The sequence below is a fragment of the Macrotis lagotis genome, chromosome 2 (genome assembly GCF_037893015.1).
Source record: "Macrotis lagotis isolate mMagLag1 chromosome 2, bilby.v1.9.chrom.fasta, whole genome shotgun sequence".
Taxonomy (NCBI): Eukaryota; Metazoa; Chordata; class Mammalia; order Peramelemorphia; family Peramelidae; genus Macrotis; species Macrotis lagotis.
In genome coordinates this window covers 29052939-29071766 of record NC_133659.1, presented here as the reverse complement: position 1 = coordinate 29071766, position 18828 = coordinate 29052939, and the positions used below count along the sequence as shown (strand labels likewise).

At 43.4% G+C, this 18828-nt stretch overlaps 1 protein-coding gene across 1 annotated transcript in view; it reads right to left on the bottom strand.

Moving 5' to 3' along the window:
* The window catches only part of BEND5 (BEN domain containing 5), a 674083-nt gene that overhangs the window by 141511 nt on the left and 513744 nt on the right, over positions 1 to 18828 (bottom strand). Inside the window, exon 5 of the mRNA XM_074221484.1 lies at positions 14548 to 14764. Within this exon, the coding sequence (XP_074077585.1) occupies positions 14548 to 14764 (217 nt within the window). The remainder of the gene's footprint in view (positions 1 to 14547; positions 14765 to 18828) is intronic.

The following is an 18828-nucleotide window of genomic DNA, read 5'->3' as shown; positions in this document are numbered from 1 at the left end:
CAGAAGCTGCTCTCCAAGTTGACTCCGAGAAGCCCTCATATGGGTAGAGAGTGAAGGGGAGCAAACAAGCCTCCTAGCATGAAAGGGACCTTCTCAGCCTTCTGCTCTGAGCTTCCTGAGGCACAGAGGTGGATGCCATCGTGCAGATGTGGGAAGGTCCAACCTAAGGTCTCCCAGCTTGTCCAAGGTTAGGGGGAAATTTCAGCCTGGGTCTTGGGCACTTGACTTTCTTCTATTCCCACAGCCTGGCTACATCCTGACCTTGGTGACCCGCCAGCTGGGCCAGGTCTGAAGATGCCCGTCACTTCTACTTGGCATCTACCCAAGACCAGAAACCTGTTAAGAGATGCCTTCTTGGCCCCTACTCTGGTGAAACCGTCTCCATGATGGTTCAAACAAATAACAATCCCTATTCCCCAAAGCCCCCCTCCCCCATCACCACCAGAGTCCTGCTCTGGCTGCCTGACCTATCAAAAGGTATGTCCTCCACTGGGGCTGGTCCAAGGGCAGAGCCAAGGGGGAAGCAGCAAAGGGGCCGCTGACTTCGACCTGAGGTCAGGAAGAACTTCCTACCATTAACCTGTCCCAGAAGGAGATGGGCGGCTGAGCAAGGGGGCTGGGCTCCTCGTCCTTGGAGGACTTCAAGCCAAAGCTAGAAATCCCTTGTCAGAAACAATGGAGAGGAGACTGGATCAAGTGAGACCCTTCCTTCTCTGAGAGTCAGCCATTGAATACAGGATCCCATTATTTTCAGGGGCTTCCTTATCATCCCTGATGCCCAGCCCTGAAACTTAACTGCCCAGCATCCTGGCACTTGCTATACTTGCTCTCCCACCCCACCACATCCTCCTACAACCCCCCATCTGCCACCACCTCATTCAGGGTCTCTGACCACTCCCCTGTACCAGGGCTGAAGCCTGCTGATCATTCTCCTGCCCTCAGTCCTGCCTCTCACCAGGCCAGCCTCACACAGCTGCCAAGGGACTGCAGCCATGGGTCTGACCACAACATATGAGTCCCTGATGTCTCTGACATAAAGTACCAATTCCTCAGCTTGGTATTGGAGGTTCTCCAAAATACAGTTCTAATCTAGACTAAGTTACCCTCAGTGGACCCCATTATTTTCTACTATCCAGAGAATGAGCTAGAGCTGCTGGATTTCCCACATCTCATTCAGCTCCTTATGTTGAGAATGCTTTCCCCTTCTCCAAAAGCAAACACAAACTCTTGTTTGGCCTTTGAAGTATTTTACAATTCAGCTTCAGCCAAGCTCCTCCATCTCAACAAAACCCCCATCCCATTTGAGACCCCTACTAACCAGAAGACCCTTGTCAAGTCACTTCAACTTAGTAGGCTGCAGTTTCCTCAACCGTAATAAGAGGCAAAGAAGAAACAAAATTATCACCATCCACAGATGGTGATGCCTTGTGGAGAAAACCCTAAAGAGTCCACCAAAAATTAACAGAAACAATTAAGTCAGCAAAGATGAAAAATATCAGTTAAGTCCACATAAATCACCAGCATTCCGGGGAGTTATCTACAAAGCCCAGCAGGAAGAGATAGAAAGGGACTTTCTGTTCAAATAACCACTAAAGCCATGAGAGATTGGGGAGTGTATCCATCAGGATGTACCTGGGAACTTTATGAATCCAACTCTAAAACTTGCCTTGCAGAAATAAGGGTAGACCAAAGAAAGAGAGAAACATTAATTGCCCATGAGTAGGTCAAGTCAATATACTAAAAATGACTCACACCTAATTTATTTTACTTAATTAGTGAAATACCAATCACCCTATCAATATATTTTATAGAGTTAAAAAAATAACAATTCGTATAAAGAAATAGGTCAAGAAACTCAAAGCTGATAACGGAAAAAAAAAAAACAAAAAAACGACACAGAAGCCCGGGGAAGAGTCTATATGTCAGCATCAGATCTCAAACTGTAATCCAAAGAGTAATCATTCAAACAATATGGTGATGACTAAAACATAGAGAGGCTGATTAGTGGAACAGATTAAATGCCCAACAATAGCAAAGTATCTGATAAACCCAAAGACTCTAGTTATTGGGACTAATGACTTAATATTTGACCCAAACTGCTGGACCAACTAGAAAAGAAACTGGGTCTAGACCAACATCTCACACCATATTCTATTACAAGTTCCTTATGAGTTCATCATTTAGATATAATGGATATCACAGTAAACAAATTAGATGAATAAGGAATCCATGGAAAGGGGAAGAATATAAAACCAGACAAGTAATGAAAAGGCTAACTGAAGAAAATGGACAATTTTGATTATGTAAATTTAAAAGTTTTTGTGCAAATAAATCTACTAGAATGAAAATTAGAAGGGAAAGAGGCCCAAAGGGGGAAAAAATCTTTGTAGCAAGTTTTTCTGATAAAAGTCTCATATGCATGATATAGAAGAGAAAATACAAATTGATAAAACTAAGAGCCATTCCTCAATAGATAACTAGCTAAAGGAGATGAGCAGACCACATTCAAAGGTAGAATTAAAAATGATCAGAAACCATATTTTTTAAAAATCTCAATCTCAATCAATTTTAAAAATCTCATCAAGGCAACACTCATTGATTCAGTATTCCCTCATTCCCTAAGTCCTGGGAATTCAGATCCAAGCAAATAGAGGCAGATCCTGCCCTTGAGGAACTTACATTCTAATGGGGGAAGGCAGCCAAAAATCAGCAGGAGCACTCAGAAAGCTGTGGACTCTGACTGGAACCTTCACTTCTTTAAAAATGGAAGTTCTGGGAGGAATTCACTCATGGGAGAAGGAACAAGAATGACCATGATAGACTGGGCAGCTGCCAAGCCTGTTTACAAATTTCTTTACAACAACCCAGGGAGGCACTGTTATGGTCCCTGTTTTACAGATGAGGAAACCAAGACAAACAGAAGTGAAATGAATTGCCTAGGGTCACAGGCTATTAATCATCTGGGGCTGGATTTGAACTCAGGGCTTCCTGACTCTGATGCCCTGTATGAAGGCTGTAGGGGCACGGTATAAAGCCCATAAAGTCAGATAGAACACCTTACACCCTTGAAACAAAGATGGCAAAGATGGCAGAAGAGGAAAACAACAAATGTTGGAGAAGTTTTTGGAAAATATGCCCATTACTGACCTCACTATTGGTAGAATTGTGAACTGGACCAGCCAGTGTAGGAAAAAATTTTCAACTCTGTCCTCAAAGTTACTAAACTCCATATACCTTTTGACCCAGAAATCCCACTACCAGGAAGGACTGCTAGACAAAAATATGTATAACAGTTCTTTTTGCTAGTAGACAAAACCATAAGCTAGGGGATGCTCCCCTATTGGGGAATGGCTGAACAAACTGTTATATCTAAATGTATCAGGAAAAACTACTCTGCCATAAGAAATGCTGACATGGACAGTTCCGAGAAAACTGAGAAGACTTTTACGAACAGATGCAAAGTCAGCAGAACTAGAATAAATTTATTCAGTGGCAAGACCATTAGGGAAAGAGATGATCTGGAAAGGCTTTAGAAGGATAAACCACCTTCTTCAAGGGAAGGGACAGACTTGAAATGCAAAGAGTGACATATGACTCTGGACATGGCCAATGTGGGATTTTGTTTTGTTTGACCAGGATGAGGGTTTTGTATTTTGTAATTTTGTTGTTGCTGCCCCCTGAGGGCAGGGGTGGGGTAAGAGGAACCAAGAATTGTAAATGTACAATAAAGAAAAAAGAAAGGAGAATAAAACTTGGGACTCAGACTAGATGAACCCAAGGTCCAAATTTAAACTCCTTCACTTCTGCCTCTTGGAGGCTCAGCTCCAGCCCCCCTACCAAGAGCTTTTCCCTCATTTTCAGGTGCTGCCCCTCATCAATCACTCTGTGATTTGTACAAGTTTAATGAGTGACTGGCCACCTATTCTGACCATTGGTGCTTCGAGGGCATTCCCAGCTTGGACAAAGTTTGTTCTAAAACTTCTCCAGCCCTGTCTGATTCCCTGGTCTGGGTCCTAGGTGCCCACCTGGCCCTGAAAGTCTCTTTTCCAAGGCCTCTGGCTTTCCCACCATCCCCTCCCAGACTTGGCATTTCATTGTCTGGGGCTTCTTGCCCCTGATAGTCTGGATTCTGGGAATGTTCTATGTTCTAAGACACCTGATAGCGCCAGGCCTCCAGTCTGAGCCTTCCTCCCCGCAGCCTCCCTGGAAATTGCAGTCATGGTCTGGAAGGCCCTGCTCGCATCTCCAGCAAGAATAGCAACTTGGGAGCAGCACATCAAGCCGACCTAGTTAGACAAAGTTCCGAAACTTTTAAATATGCATGAATGTTATTGAATAGAATAAAGAAGCTGAAATAAAATGGTTGCAGTGAATATTAATATCTTATTATAATCCAATTTAATGCTGAAAATACAACTGCAACAGAATTTTCTACAACATAAAATCTGGAGAAGAAAATGTCTCTGTTCTTTTTTCAGGAAATAATCACCCTTTTCAACTAGACTGCAGTAAATAAGCTGCAAAGAGTAGCTGACGGAAAGATGCCCGAGATCAAGAATTCCAAACAAAGACAGTGTCTCCCTGAGCTTGGGGGCCCAGGGTTGGGCCAGGGTCTAGAGGTATTGAAGGAAGGTAGACTAGGGAGGGGTCCTGATAAGGTGGAGAGATGGCTAAGTGCAAGTCCAGAAGTAGCCCCTGGGAGGGCAGAGAAGCAGCTTGGGGCATGGGACAAGCCTGGCTTTGGGTTGGAGGATCCAAGTTTAAATCATGCTTTGCTGCTTAGGACCTGCATGAATCTGAGCGGATTCTAGAACTTTGACCTCATTAGGAGTGGACTGGAGAGCTGAGGAAGGGAAAAGGGGAGTCTCTGGCTCAGTCTCAGTGGGATGGTACCTGAGCTCCTCACCCAGTCTTCAGCTGGGAGCTGAGCAGAACCAGAACTATCTTAGAGATAGTGCAGCCTAAGCCCCCCCTTTACCAGTGAAGAAACTGAGGTGGAGGAAACTGAGCTGGAGAGTGAGCCCTTCAACCTGGGATCTCTAGTGTCCAATCCAATGCTCTACTCTTGTAGAACATGCTCTCGTCCTCCTACCTGAGCCCTCTGTCTACCTCTGTATTCAATGAGAGAAGGGCAGTTCTCACATTCAACCCTGCATCTCTGCTCTAGAAACCCCTCATCTCCTCTCTCTTGGATGCCTCCAACAGCCTCCTGACTGGCCTTCCAGCCACAGCAGCTTCCCTCTACTCAGTATCCAAAGAGGTCTTCCATAGGCACAAGTCCAACCTGAGTACTCTCCTGCTCAAAGACCACCAAGGGCTCCCTATCACCTCCAGTGAGAGATACACTCCTCAGCTGAGCTTTAAATTCCTCCCCAATCTGGCTCCCAGATACCTCCTGTCTATTCATTACTACCCAGTTGCACTCTACACATTCTAGCTGAACTGGGGTTCTCTTCATTTATGCAACTTAAGATAGGATTTCCTACTTCAGGGAGTCCTCACAAGCAAGTCCCCCCCCCCCAACCTGGCCCCAGTCCTGGGAGATGCTTCTTCCTTATCATCTTCCCAGAATTTTCACCTTCCTTCATGGCTTAGCTCCCAAATCACCTCCTTTGGTTGAAGTCAAAGAGGAATTCCTCCAAGGGATAAATTTAGTGGCTTATCCCTTCAGCACAATAGTCAGCAGCCTCAGCCTCTGTCCCATGCTGACCCTGGGAGATCATTAGGTTAGTGGAGCTTGTCTGAGTTGTCAATGGACAGGTCCAGTTGGAGCATTCTGTGAGTCCATGAGACGAGTTCTTGGGTGGGTGGGGGGGTCTGTGTGAGTTCACAGGACCAAGCAAAGGCCAAAGACACCAAATGAGACTGAAATCTGAGAATTGGCTAAGCAAAGAGCAGTCAGCAGAATTCGGATAAAGTGGGGTGGTAGCTTTGTTTTTAGGGCAGTGATTCATGACCACCTTCCTAGGGGATGGGGAAAGGATTCCCACTATCAAATCCATTGTCACCGTGAAGTTTTGGGGGGCGGTCCTCTTGTTCTGGGCCTGAGAAGAAATCTCAACCCATCCAGGATACAGATTATTATAGAATTGAACTACACCTCAACAGCTAAGTTCTCACAGGTTCAGATAACCCTCTCAGATTCAAAGCACGTCAGTCCTGGAAGGAACCTTAAGGATCCCTGGGTCAAACTTCCCCAGTCAGAGAAAGAAAGAGGATGGGGCTTATCCCAGTGATCCAGGGAGCCTGGCACAGCAGGAGTGGTCTTCAGTTTCCTTAATCCAGATTCAGTGCTCCATCCTTCTCTTCTCCCTCTGTCACTGCTGAAGGTCTGAGCTGGCAAATGCTCATCTTTGGGGCATACTCTGTAAGCCCTGCTTCCCCCCAGCACAAACACTATCACCCTGCCAGAGGTCTGGAAAAGGGGTCCTGGAATACTAGGAAGACCACTTCACCATGGGCTTATGGGAGAAGGTGGACTGGAAGGATACCGAGGCTAGTTCCCAGAAGCCCAGGGCAGGGGAAACAGATACTGGAAGATTCTGAGCAAGTTCTCTTCTTTCTTCTCCCCAGGTAGGCTCAGTCTTCTTCTCTATAAAATAAGATGGCTCAGTAAATGATTTATACACATATTCCAGCTCAAACATTCTGTTCCAAAATTCCATGTTCTGTGTTTCAACAATTTTTCTCCTATATCCTAAAGTCCTTGCCAATAGGACATTTAATGTTAGGTTCCTTAGACCATTCCATGGCTGCATCCCATGTTTCATGTTCTAAGGGCTCTTCCATGACTGACATCCCATGTCCCACATTCTAAGGTCCCTTCCACTTGTGATATTTCTTGCTCTATGACTAAAGGCTCTTCCATGGCTGACATCTAAGATTTCTAACATTCTTTCTTCTCTGTTTTCATCCATCTCTGACATCTCCTGATTTAGGGATTCTGAGACCTGAGCATAATCGGGCCTGGATGCAGTTTTGTGAGTGCACAAAGATGGTGGGTGAACCATCAACCAACACACAAGTGATCTTGTACAAGTGGGGTGGCCAGAAGCTCTTGCTCCATCAGTTCCACTGTCACCCAGCTCTTTCTCAGCTCATGTTGTCGGTCAATGTGAAATCTGCCCTCCCTGGGCCTTCCAGGCTTCCTCCAGCCGGGTCCCTGTCTGGTGAGGGTCTGCTTCAAGCCCAGCCATCTCCTGGGGATGGAGGACATGTGTGTCTCCAGTTAATCTTGGCCTTCTTAGGGAGAAGAAGGCAAACAGTTCCAATGATTCAGAGCAAAGCCAAGAGCATGGAGGGGGGCAGAGGCAGGGGGTCCAAGCTGCATGATGCTGGGAGAGATAGCTCCTGGGGTTCAGCTTACAGACAGAGTGAGCCGATGAGCACCTTCCAACAATGACCCAATTTAAAACTCAGCCAAAAGGGAGTACTAGCATTATTTCTTATCATCTTGCTGTGGTTCCAGGACCAGTCAAGATGCTCTTGGCTTTCAGTGCACAGTGACAGACAGGTGAGGACTGAGAGATTGATAGAGGATTGAATCCAGGACCTCCCTTCTCCTTCTCCTGCCAATCTCACTCTTCATAGCCCCTCAGTATGTCTGGAACTCTGGCCTTCATCAAGAGACCCCAGTTCTGGGGGGCTGCTTCTCTATCAGGAAAGCAACTACTGCCCAGTGGGAGAACTCTGAGAACCCCCTACTTCTCTCCACCCTTGATTTGTCTCTCTGACCACGCCGGAAGATGCTCCTGTGAGAAGGAGGTGATACCAACCTCTCAAAGGTAATAGCAGTGACACCAGACAGAAAAGCCTGCTGGCCTAAGCATCTCATCTCAGAGCCTAGGTCAAGCTCTCCATCTGCTGGCTCACTAGCCTGGTGACTCTGGACAAATCACTTTTCCTCTCAGAGACTCAATTTCCCCATTTGTAAAATGAGTGTGGTGACCTTTGCAATCCATCCTCCACAGGCTTCCAAGTCCAGGGGGTCCTTTGGGAGTCCAGAGAAAGCAAAGACTGAGTCATTTGGTGACAGCTCTGGCATGTCTTGGGTGTGTGGAGGGGAGGAGCCAGGGGCTCAGAGCTGCCCAGGGCTGAAGCAGGAGGGAGCAGTCCTCCATCTCAGCTGCTTTTCATCTTTCATCTTTATACATACAAAGCCTTAATAAAAGCACCACGTGTCTTGTTTGATCTTCATAACAACACTGGAAGGTTAGAGGTTGAAGGGATTCCTTTTCCCAGTTTACAATTAAGGAACTCAGGCCCACAAAGGTGAGCTTTCCAGGTTCACTCTATCTAACTAGGTCAAAGAGCTAGGATTCAGACTCAGATCCTGTGACCATTGTACATCTGGCTCTTGGCACAACCAAACACCATGATGGAAAATAATGAGGAGTTGGTCCTGCCCATTAAATAAAGGAGAAGCGGAGCCCCCTGGGTCCTCCCCAAACAAAATGAAAAGTAAGTAGTTAACTGGAGAATACCTTCCAGAGGTCTGAACAAACTTGAATAGGGGTGTGGGAGATGAAGAAGCAAGGCCCCAATGCCCACTGAAGATGAAAACCCCAGGTGGACTCAGCCTCTTCCCTTTCCTTCATAGAACAAGACTCATGGAGTCTCCCTTTGCCCTGCTCATCCCCTCTCCCACCCTCAATGGGTCCTGTTCCTACATGGGGTATAGCTTAGGAGGGAAGGAAACATGCAACCTACTCTGCTCCAGGCACCTACCACTTGCCAAGCATGGGCCTGGTTTAGCACTTTACAAATTGGAGCTCAATTGATCTTCCCCAGAACCCTGGGGAAGTAGGTACCTATTATTATCCTCATTTTACAAAAAAGGAAAATGATAAAGGTTGGAGCGGCTATAGGATAACATGCACATCGATGTATTGTTGATGGAGCTGTCAATGGTTAAAATAATTCTGGAAAGAAATGTGGAATTATTTCAAAGAGATAGGGAAAGACCTATATGAACTGACAAAAGAGTCAAGTGAGAAGAATCAGAGAACCAATTTATACTCTAACACCAATATTGCAAAAATGAACCATTTTAAGAATCTTTCTAAACTGATAAAAAATGAAATGAGATAAAATAGAATAATTTACAGAAAAACAACCATATTGTGAAAATAAACAACTTTGAAAGCTTTAAGAACTATGATCAATCCAATGAGTATTCATGATCTCAGAGGACTGATGATGAAATGGGACAGAGAAGTGATAGATTTAGGGATAGAATGAGACACACATGTGCATTTGTATGCAATCATTAAGGGAATTTGTTTTGCTTGATGATGCATATTTGTTTTAAGAAATTTGTTTTTTCACAAGCCATTCCCCAATTGATAAATGGTCAAAGGATACGCAAAGGCAATTCACAGCTGAGGAAATCAAAGCAATCCATAGTCATATGAAAAATTGCTCCAAATCATTATTTATTAGAGAAATACAAATTAAAACATCTCTGAGATACCACCTCACATCTCTCAGAATGGACATTATGACCAGAAAGGACAATGATCAATGTGGGAAGGGATGTGGGAAATCTGGGACACTAATACATTGTTGATGCAGCTGTGAACTCATCCAACCCAAAGGGCAACAAAAATGTGCATACCCTTTGATCCAACATTACCACTATTGGGTCTGTACCATGAAGTGATTATGAAAAAAGGGTAAAAACATCACTTGTACAAAAATATTCATAGCAGCCTTGCTTGTGGTGGAAAAGAATTGGAAATTAAGTGAATGTCCTTCAATTGAGGAATGGCTTAATAAACTGTGGTATACACATGCCATGGAACACTATTGTTCTATTAGAAACCAGGAGGGATGGGAATTCAGGGAAGCCTGGAAGGATTTGCATGAACTGATGCTGAGTGAGATGAGCAGAACCAGAAAAACACTGTACATTCTAACAGCAACATGGGGGTGATGATCAACCTTAACGGACTTCCTCATTCCATCAGTGCAACAGGGACAATTTTGGGGTATCTGCGATGGAGAATACCATCTGTATCCAGAGAAAGAACTGTGGAGTTTGAACAAAGACCAAAGACTATTACCTTCAATTTAGGAAAAAAAGCCATTATCTTATTATGTAATTTTGCTATCTCATACTTTATTTTCTATTTCCTACTTCCTTAAGGATATGATTTCTCTCTCATCACATTCAACTTAGATCAATGTAGACCATGGAAATAATGTAAAGACCAACAGACTGCCTTCTGTGGTCGGGGGAGGAAGCAAGAATGGGAGGAAAATTGTAAAACTCAAAATAAATAAACTCTTTCTAAAAAAATAGAAAAAAAAGAAATTTGTTTTTCTTTCTTTTTTCCCTAAATGAAGAAGGGGGAGAGAAAGTAGATTTCAGTTAATTTAAAAAAAATAAAGAAGTTGGAGGAGGGTGCTACAGCTGTGAAATGTTACATGTACTTTCCCTGTTTCACCTTCATATAAGAGTAAATGTTCTATTAACCATTATTTCCCTTTGGCTAAAACAAAACAGCAAAGTTAGTTTCATAAATGAAGCTTAATTCTCTAAGCTCTTACCAAAACCCATGGGTGGATGGCATCCTTACAAATGCCAACTTTGACCCAACATTTTGGGGGATTTTTATACAATTTAGAAAAAGAGCAGTAAAACTTTAGGTGTCAATCAATGAGATTTCACACTGATGACATGGTTTTACAAATACAATTCTCTCAAATCTTATGATATTTACTGAAAATTCCTATTGACAAGAATTCCACTTAGGCTGAAGAGTAAATGTCGACACACAACAATAGGACTTTCTGCTCATCCAGCATGTCCCATCTCAAAATTTGTTGATCAAGGTACTAACACTGAGATAACCAGATAGTACTGACACAAGTGTAGTCAACATGGAGGAGATGGGCCTTCCACAGCAGACTGAATTTTATAACCCTTGGTTAAAGGTTCAGAGACAAACTTCTGATCAGAAATATATTGCTCAAGAAATATTAATTCCATCTTAAAGAATATCAGGTTAGACAGTTCATAATGTATAAACAAAACACAATAAAGTTTTTAATAAAAGGAAATAAATAGCCGTCCCATTCTTACTGTACAGTAAGTATAAGGAATGCCTTTCTATTCCCAGCTTTGGGAAGAAACAAGGATTGAGCTGAACCTATACTATAAGTAAGTCTTCCCTGGTGTGTTGTGGTGGGATACAAAAGCATAAGAAAAAGATCCTGACCCTTCACTGAGTATGTTAGTCTCCCCCAGGACTGATCCTGGCTTCCCTGTGCATGGATTCAGAGAAAAAAGGGAGAAAGCATGGTACCCCAGCCCTCTGGGCCCAATAGGTTTTCATTGTTAGATAATTATAACATAATGAACATGTCAGAATGTGTGATGTGTCCTTAGAAAAAGAGGTAAATCCAAGAAGTGTGAGAGATTCCAGGAAGCAAGAATCCCTTCTAAATGGGGAAGACAGTAGGAATCAGGGACAAAGATTCATGGAGGAGGATTTCTGTAAGAGTTGAGCCCCCCAGAAAAACAAGGATCTAAGAGAGTGAGAAGAGCAGTGGAAAAGGCGGCCTGGACCAACGTAGGCCAGATGGAAATGCCAGGATAAGAAGAGGGAGCAGCTTATGTTCAGGTTGTTGGATTTTGAGGGCATGGAAGGGAGAAATGGAAAGCAAAGTTGGAAAGGAAGGCAATGACCAGACTATCAAAGACCCTGGGTATGGGGGGGGGGATGTACCCAGAGGGCCTGCCTCCTGGCTTCTGACTGGGAGAATGATGCGCATGTGTTTCTTCATTTACACAGCTGGCATGGAGGAGCTGTCTGGTTCCAGCCCCTGCATATCCGCCTCCTTCCCACCCCACCCCAAGCTGGCTGTTTGTGTGTTTACCCTCTCATCTAGTAATTATTGTGCCTCTAAATTAGAAGGGGGATTAACTAATTATAGCCTAGTCAGGCTCCTTTGGAAGAAAGGATTGTTCATCCCGAAAAGGATGCTTTGCAGGACTGTGGAATGGGAGGCTAGCCCTCCAGGAAGGTCAGTGTTTGGGCTCACCCTGGCCCCACATAGCTCTGGGCCATTTTACCATCCAAGGACTCAGTCCCCAGACATTCTAATCCCTCATTCATCCTCATTCAGATTGGAATCTCAGAAGCATGGGGGGTGGAATGGACTTCAGGGAAGGATTCCTGTGGGTTTCTTGTGGGACCATGAGCTGGGAAAATGGCAGCCATTGGGAGGGAACACCTCCAAAAGGTTTAGAGAGTGGAAGAAAAGATGCATTCAGGCAGAAGATGGATGACTAAATTCAGTAGAATATCCATGTTGTGACAGAGGGGCGAGCAAGAAATAGGACTGGAAAGGAGAGGAGCGCCAAACACTTGAGAGGCTTAAACACTAGGCCAAGGCATCTCCATTTAACCTCTAGAAAATGGGCATCCACTGATGAAACATGATCACCTTAGGAAGAAAATTGCTTTTATATTTCCGAATGGATACACTAGAAAATGAGTTCTGCTTATGCATAAATAGCAAGTTTCAAAAATGAGTTCATCATGGTCTTTTGTTGAGTCTAAAATGAACATAGCTCAATGCTTCCAAGATCGATGAATTTATTTATATAGGCACTACCCTTGCTAATGCAAGACTACAATTCCTCTACATTTTAGTCATTGGATTTCAAGAATTTCTATGACCAAATTTTTAAAAATCCAGTAACAGAACTTTCAAGAACCCAGGGTGACCACCATGCTACTTTTATAGGGGTAAAAATAGAAACATTGTCTGGATTACAAGTAATTTATAGTCAAAAAGTCAATAAATTCAGTTCATTAATATGGGAACTATAATATGTGGGTCAAAGAACAGAAGTTTCAAAGACATTGGAAATATCTGGAAAGCAAACACATGTTTAAATTGTTGTGAGAAGCAAAGAAGTTGATGCTTGTAAAGTGGTTGACAAACCTTGAAGCATAATAAAAATATCAGTAGGCTTATTATAGTCATAATTTAAGCAATAAATATTCTAATTTCTTTCATTAATAAAAGAATTATGATCAGGGAAGTGGCCTTAAAAAGGTGATTCATGATGGAATAAGAAGATAAGAGGGTCTCAGAGGCAGCCCTGCCCTCTAGAGGCATTAGAACAGAAAGGGCCAAGTGAATAAATGAGCCTTTTGTGGACCTGCTGGAGCCTGACTTTGGACCAACTTCCCTAAAAGCAGTGAGATGACCCTGAACAAATCAGAGATTCTGGTCATCACCAGGTATATGTAGGAGCTATTGACCCCAAGCAGTGCCTCTGGGAGTACAGGGCATGGGGCTATATGGATGTGTTAATGACCCTCTACCCTTATGGGAGCTCCCATAGGCCCTGCCCTTATCTCATGTTCTCTATCTCTGTCTCTATTTCTATTTTTGTCTCTGTGTCTCTGTCTGTGTGGCTATCTCTCAGATATTAATGGCACTCTGCCCTTGAGACAGCTCTCATAGGCCTGCTTCTATCTTTTTTTCTCTGCTTCTCCCTCATGTGTGAACACACATGTATGTCTTCCTCTAGTTCCAGAGTGGGTATCCATCATTGATCCAAAGAAGATAGACTACTTCCTCTGTGTCCCAGAGAAAGGGGGGTGGACCAGCAGGATCAGTGTTCAGTGGTGCAGGAAGGATGACATGAGCAGCTAGGTTCATGGGCCAGGGACAACAGTCATGGATGAGAAGCAGACTTATCTGGCCAGAAACTGAAGACATAGCTCTAAATCCTGCCTCCTTCTGGGAGGGAGAATCAACAGGATGAGAAAACTACCATGTATGGTCTGGAGAATGTTATTTATTAGACAGAGATAACCAACAGTTGTCCACACTATCATAATAGGCTACTTCCCACCCCATCATTAGCACTTAACAACATGGCTATTTAGGTTCCTCATTTGGGGGTTGAGACAACAAAGGATGGGAATTGCAAGACTGACATCCACAATTGAGCCTGTGCTTTCAATATCGGGGTCCCACAGGCCTACCAGGGAGAATAATTAAGAGCACAGATTCTGTTGCCAGGGACCCAGCTATCACAGACCTTGATACTCAATTATCATTGCCCAACCCTTAAGTGTTCTTTGTACCTAAGACCTCAGAAAGTACAAAGAACAGTCTGATGGACAAATTATTTCCCAGGTGTACCTAGCACAAGGGATTTTGATCACATTAAAAAAAGCTACCAAAGGAACAAGATCTCACCAACCTCATCCCCCCATCCCAAACTCCAAACCACAGTACTTACATAAATCAGAATATCACTTGGTTTCTCTCTCTCTCTCTCTCTCTCTCTCTCTCTCTCCCACTGTTGTAACCGCAGTAGGATAGATTCTAGAACAATCATCCACACAAAAGTTCACAGTCTCTCTGCTTCTCTTTGCAATCTATAGGACACCTCAGGGAAGGAAGAGAGGCTTGAGGTCTCCTCAAGGATGTTGGCAACAACTGCTGTCTTCCTGCTCTTATAGTCCGGCTGCCCTGCCTCCCTAATTAAGTTAATAGAAGATACGTGGGACTTACCACACTCAGTCCCAGCTGCTCCCTAAAGAAGTAGTCCATGTTTCTTTTCTCCAGGCTGTCGAGATAGTGCTGGAAGCGTGTGTATGTGTATGGATAGCAGTATGCAAACTGATAAATGTCATCTTCCCGGTCAAAGCAGAAAGCAAAGGACATCACGTAGTTCTTGCGATGGTCTGGGCAGCGGTAATAGTAGACATTTTTCGGTGGCAGTCGTTGCCTAAAAAGAACAAAGAAAGAAATATGAGAACATCAAACCCTCGTTCAGGCTGAGCAGTGAGGAAAATGAGACTGAATGCCTGGGCTCAGAAAACTATTCATGGAGCAACCAGAGGAAAACAGAGCCACAGCTTGTGAAGGCAAAGCAAGGCTTTAGAAGGTCGAGCCTGGAGGGGGAGCAAGGTCCAGAGGGTTGGACTGATGGGAGCTTGGGAAAAGAGAACACAGAGTGCCAGAGAGGGAGGCCCTTTATAGCATACAGCAGGAAAAGTCAGAAGCAGGAGGGCCTTGAGAATAGAGAACAGGGAATGTCTGAGGTGGACAGGATCTTGACAGCAGATGCCCACATGGGGCCCACAAATTCAAACACACCAAATACTCTCTTTAGCTTCATTGTTTAGCTCTAACAAAACATACAGCTTGCCTCAGTATAAATCATAAACAGCAAACCCATGGGGAATCGAATAAATCATGTGTCTGATATCCACACAGATATGTAAGGCACATATATATTACTTTTTTTCATTCATGTGTATAGGTGGCATTCAATGATAATGAAATAGAGGGTCTGCTTATTAAACCTGCAGGTCTTTGACACTGGGCCCAAAGAGGTAAGCTGAGGCTTCATTGAAGGACAATCTCCCTAAGAAGCTGGAAGATTGTCCTTCCAAGAAGCCACAACTTACCTCAGTTAAGAAGCTGAACTGTCCAAAAGTGGAGGGGGCTGCCTGGGGAAGTGGTGGAATCCCCCTCCCTGAAAGTGGAATGCCCCCTCCCTGAAAGCCTGCAAACAGGCTTGGTGAAGACTTGATGGAGACATAGCAGAGAAACTATGCCCTCAAGTTCTGGTTGGGCCAAGTGACTCTGAAGTCCTGATCAGTTCTGAGATTCTGAACTTCCATTTCTGAGTCTCAGGAGGGTCCTTAGACCATGGAATATGGAATGGTAGAGCTCAGAGGGTCCTTAGAACAGAGGATAGGGAATGTCAGGGAAACTAAACAATAGTCATTTTAATAACAAGAACCACAAAAGTCATATGATTATATGAAAAAAATACAGAAAAAGCTTCTGACAAAGTACAACATCCATTTCTGTTTGGAAAAATAATCAGGAAAAAGCATAAGAATATAAGCGTATCTACTGAAAACCAAAATTCAGATCAGAGGGAGCTAAACAAGAAAGCCTTTCCAATATGTCTGACCATCAAGAGGATGAATGTCCATTATAAAAATAAAAATAATAACAGATGCATTTCTACTGTTCATCAAGCATTTTGCCAATAATATCCTCATTTGCTACGCCCAATAACCTTGTGAGGAAGGGCCATTATTATCTCCATTTTAGAGATGAGGAAACTAAGACTGAGAGTGATTAAATCACTTGCCAAGGGTAACATGGCTACTAAGCATTTGTGGCTGAATTTGAATTCAGGTCTTCTTCTCTTCAAGACCAGAGTTTTATCCACTGTGCTTGTAGAATGTCGGAGCTTATAACAAAAACTGGAACACAGATTCAAATGAACACTTTTTCTGCTCAGAAGAAAACATATCTTTTCCCTCATTCCCCCAAATTCAAAGATTAAAGGACACATTAGAGCAAGATGCTGTTTGGGGCACCTTGGCAAAAGTCACTTATGTGTTTCAATCACCAGCTGCTCTTGGCTCAGTCCATCAAATTATTTAAATAATTATGCCAACACCCCCTTGCTCTTCCATGGCAGCTGTCTTCAGCTTGGATGAGTGCAAAGGGGAAATTTCTATCTTCAACAAACCCTCTGGACTTTGGTTCAAAACTGAAGATGGAGCAGCTGTGGCAGTGGGTGGTGAAACTTGCCAGTGTCCAGCAGGGTCATGAAGGGGGGAATCACTGACCCTCAGGGCTAAAAGGCTGTCAGAGGCATCAGTCCATTCTTCCTCTGAATAAGGGTCCCTTTGGCAAGTCCCTTGTCCCAGGGTACCCTAACCTCTGCCAGAAGGTCTCCAGGGAGCTCACTACTTTGGGAGGCAGTCCATTGTGAAGTCTTTGCAGCTTTCACCTAGTGCTCCCTATATTGCACTTTGGGGCCAAACAGGAAAAAATAATGTCTAAGCCTCTCCCTCAAGACAACCCTTCAAATTTTGGGGGAAGACCAGTGTTTAAACATGCCCCATTCTTCCAAAGGATGTTCATGTGTACTGAAAGCAAGGCCCCTTCCCAGCCTGGTGATCTTCTCAAGATGCCCTCCCGATTTGCAGTGCCCTTCCCAAACTGTGACACATGGATCTGGAAGTGGCCCAACCAGGCCCAAGACAGCAGGTTATTTCACCGCCTTATTTCTGGATGCAAAGTATCTCTTCAAGCAGCCCAAGTCCTCATTAGTCTTCTTGGCTGCCCCAGCACACTGCTGACTCATACTGAGCTGGAGTCACCCCAAAACCCTAGATTTTTTTCAGGCTCACTACTGCCTAACCATTCCTCCCCCAGTTTGTACTTGTGAAGCTGATACTTGAAAGTCAAATGTGAAGGTTTACATTTACACCACTGAATTTCACCGGCTCAGTCCAAGACTCCAGCCTACCAAGAACCTTTGGGATCCTGACTGTCCTGCACTGACTTGGCACTCCTGACAGCTTAGTGCCATCTACATATCTGGTGGGCCTGTTAGCTCTTTCTTTACCCAGGTCTCTGATAAAAAACTTAAACAGCTTTTTATACAGATCCCTGAGGTGGAAAGGAACCTGGGAGTTTACTGAGTAGGGGGCCATATTTCAAGAGATGAGGGAACTTGGACAAGGTTGCCTGGCAAGTTGGCAACAGAGATGGTAAGTACACAATCCAGGTGTTACACAACTAGAATTCCAAGGTCATCCTCAAAAATGATATTTAAGAGTTTATGACCAAACTAAGAGATAGAGAAGATTATAAAATACAAAATAAATAATTTTGATCACATTATATTAAAAAGGTTTTGCACAAATAAAACCAACACAACTAAGATTAGAGGGAGTACATAAAGCTAGGAGACAATTTTTCAGTCAGTGTTTCTGATAAAGACTTCATTCTTAAACTATAAAGAGAACTGAGTCAAATTTATAAGAATACAAGTCATTCATTTCATTTGATAAATAGTCAAAGGATATGAACAGACAGTATTTGATGAAATCAAAGCTATCTATAGGCATCTGAAAAAATTATTGATTAGGGAAATGCAAATTAAAACAACTCTGAGGTTCCACCTCACACTTATCAGATTGGTTAAAATGACAAAAAAGGAAAATGATCAATGCCAGAGAGGTTGTGGGAAAACTGGAACACTTAACACACTGTTGATGGAGTTGTCAACTGATCCAACCATTCTGGAGAGCAATTTGGAACTGCCCAAAGGACAATAAAATTGTGCCTACCTCTTGATCCAGCAAAACCTCAACTTCTGTATCCCAAAGAGATCATGAAAAAATGGGGGAAAGACTGACATATAAAAAAATACTTATAACAAGCATTTTTTGTAGTGGCAAAGAATTAGAAAATGAGGGAATGCCTATCAATTGGGAATGACTGAGCAAATTATGGTATATATAAAAGTGATTTTCTGTAAGAATTCACAAGTGAGGGGCGGCTAGGTGGCCCAGTGGATAGAGCACCAGTCCTGGAATCAGGAGGACCTAAGTTCAAATTCAGCCTCAGACACTTAATGTGTGTGACCTTGGGCAAATCACTTCATCCCATTGCCCTTGCAAACCCCTCCCCTCTAAAAAAAGAATCCATAAGTGGGTGGACTTGAGAAAAGCCTGGAAAGACTTGCATGAAGTGATGCTGAGTGAAGACAGCAGAATCAGGAGAACATTGTACACATTAACAATAACACTGTGAGATGACCAACTATGATGGACTTAGCTCCTCTTGGCAATTCAGTATTCAAGGATAATTCTAATAGACTTGTGATACAAACAAAACCACTATAACCAAGATCAAAAGAAATGTAGTAAGTTGGGAAACAATTTTTACAACTAGTATTTCTGACAAAGGACTCATTTCTAAAATATATAGAAAACTGAGTCAAATTTATAAAAAAAAAACCAAGCCACT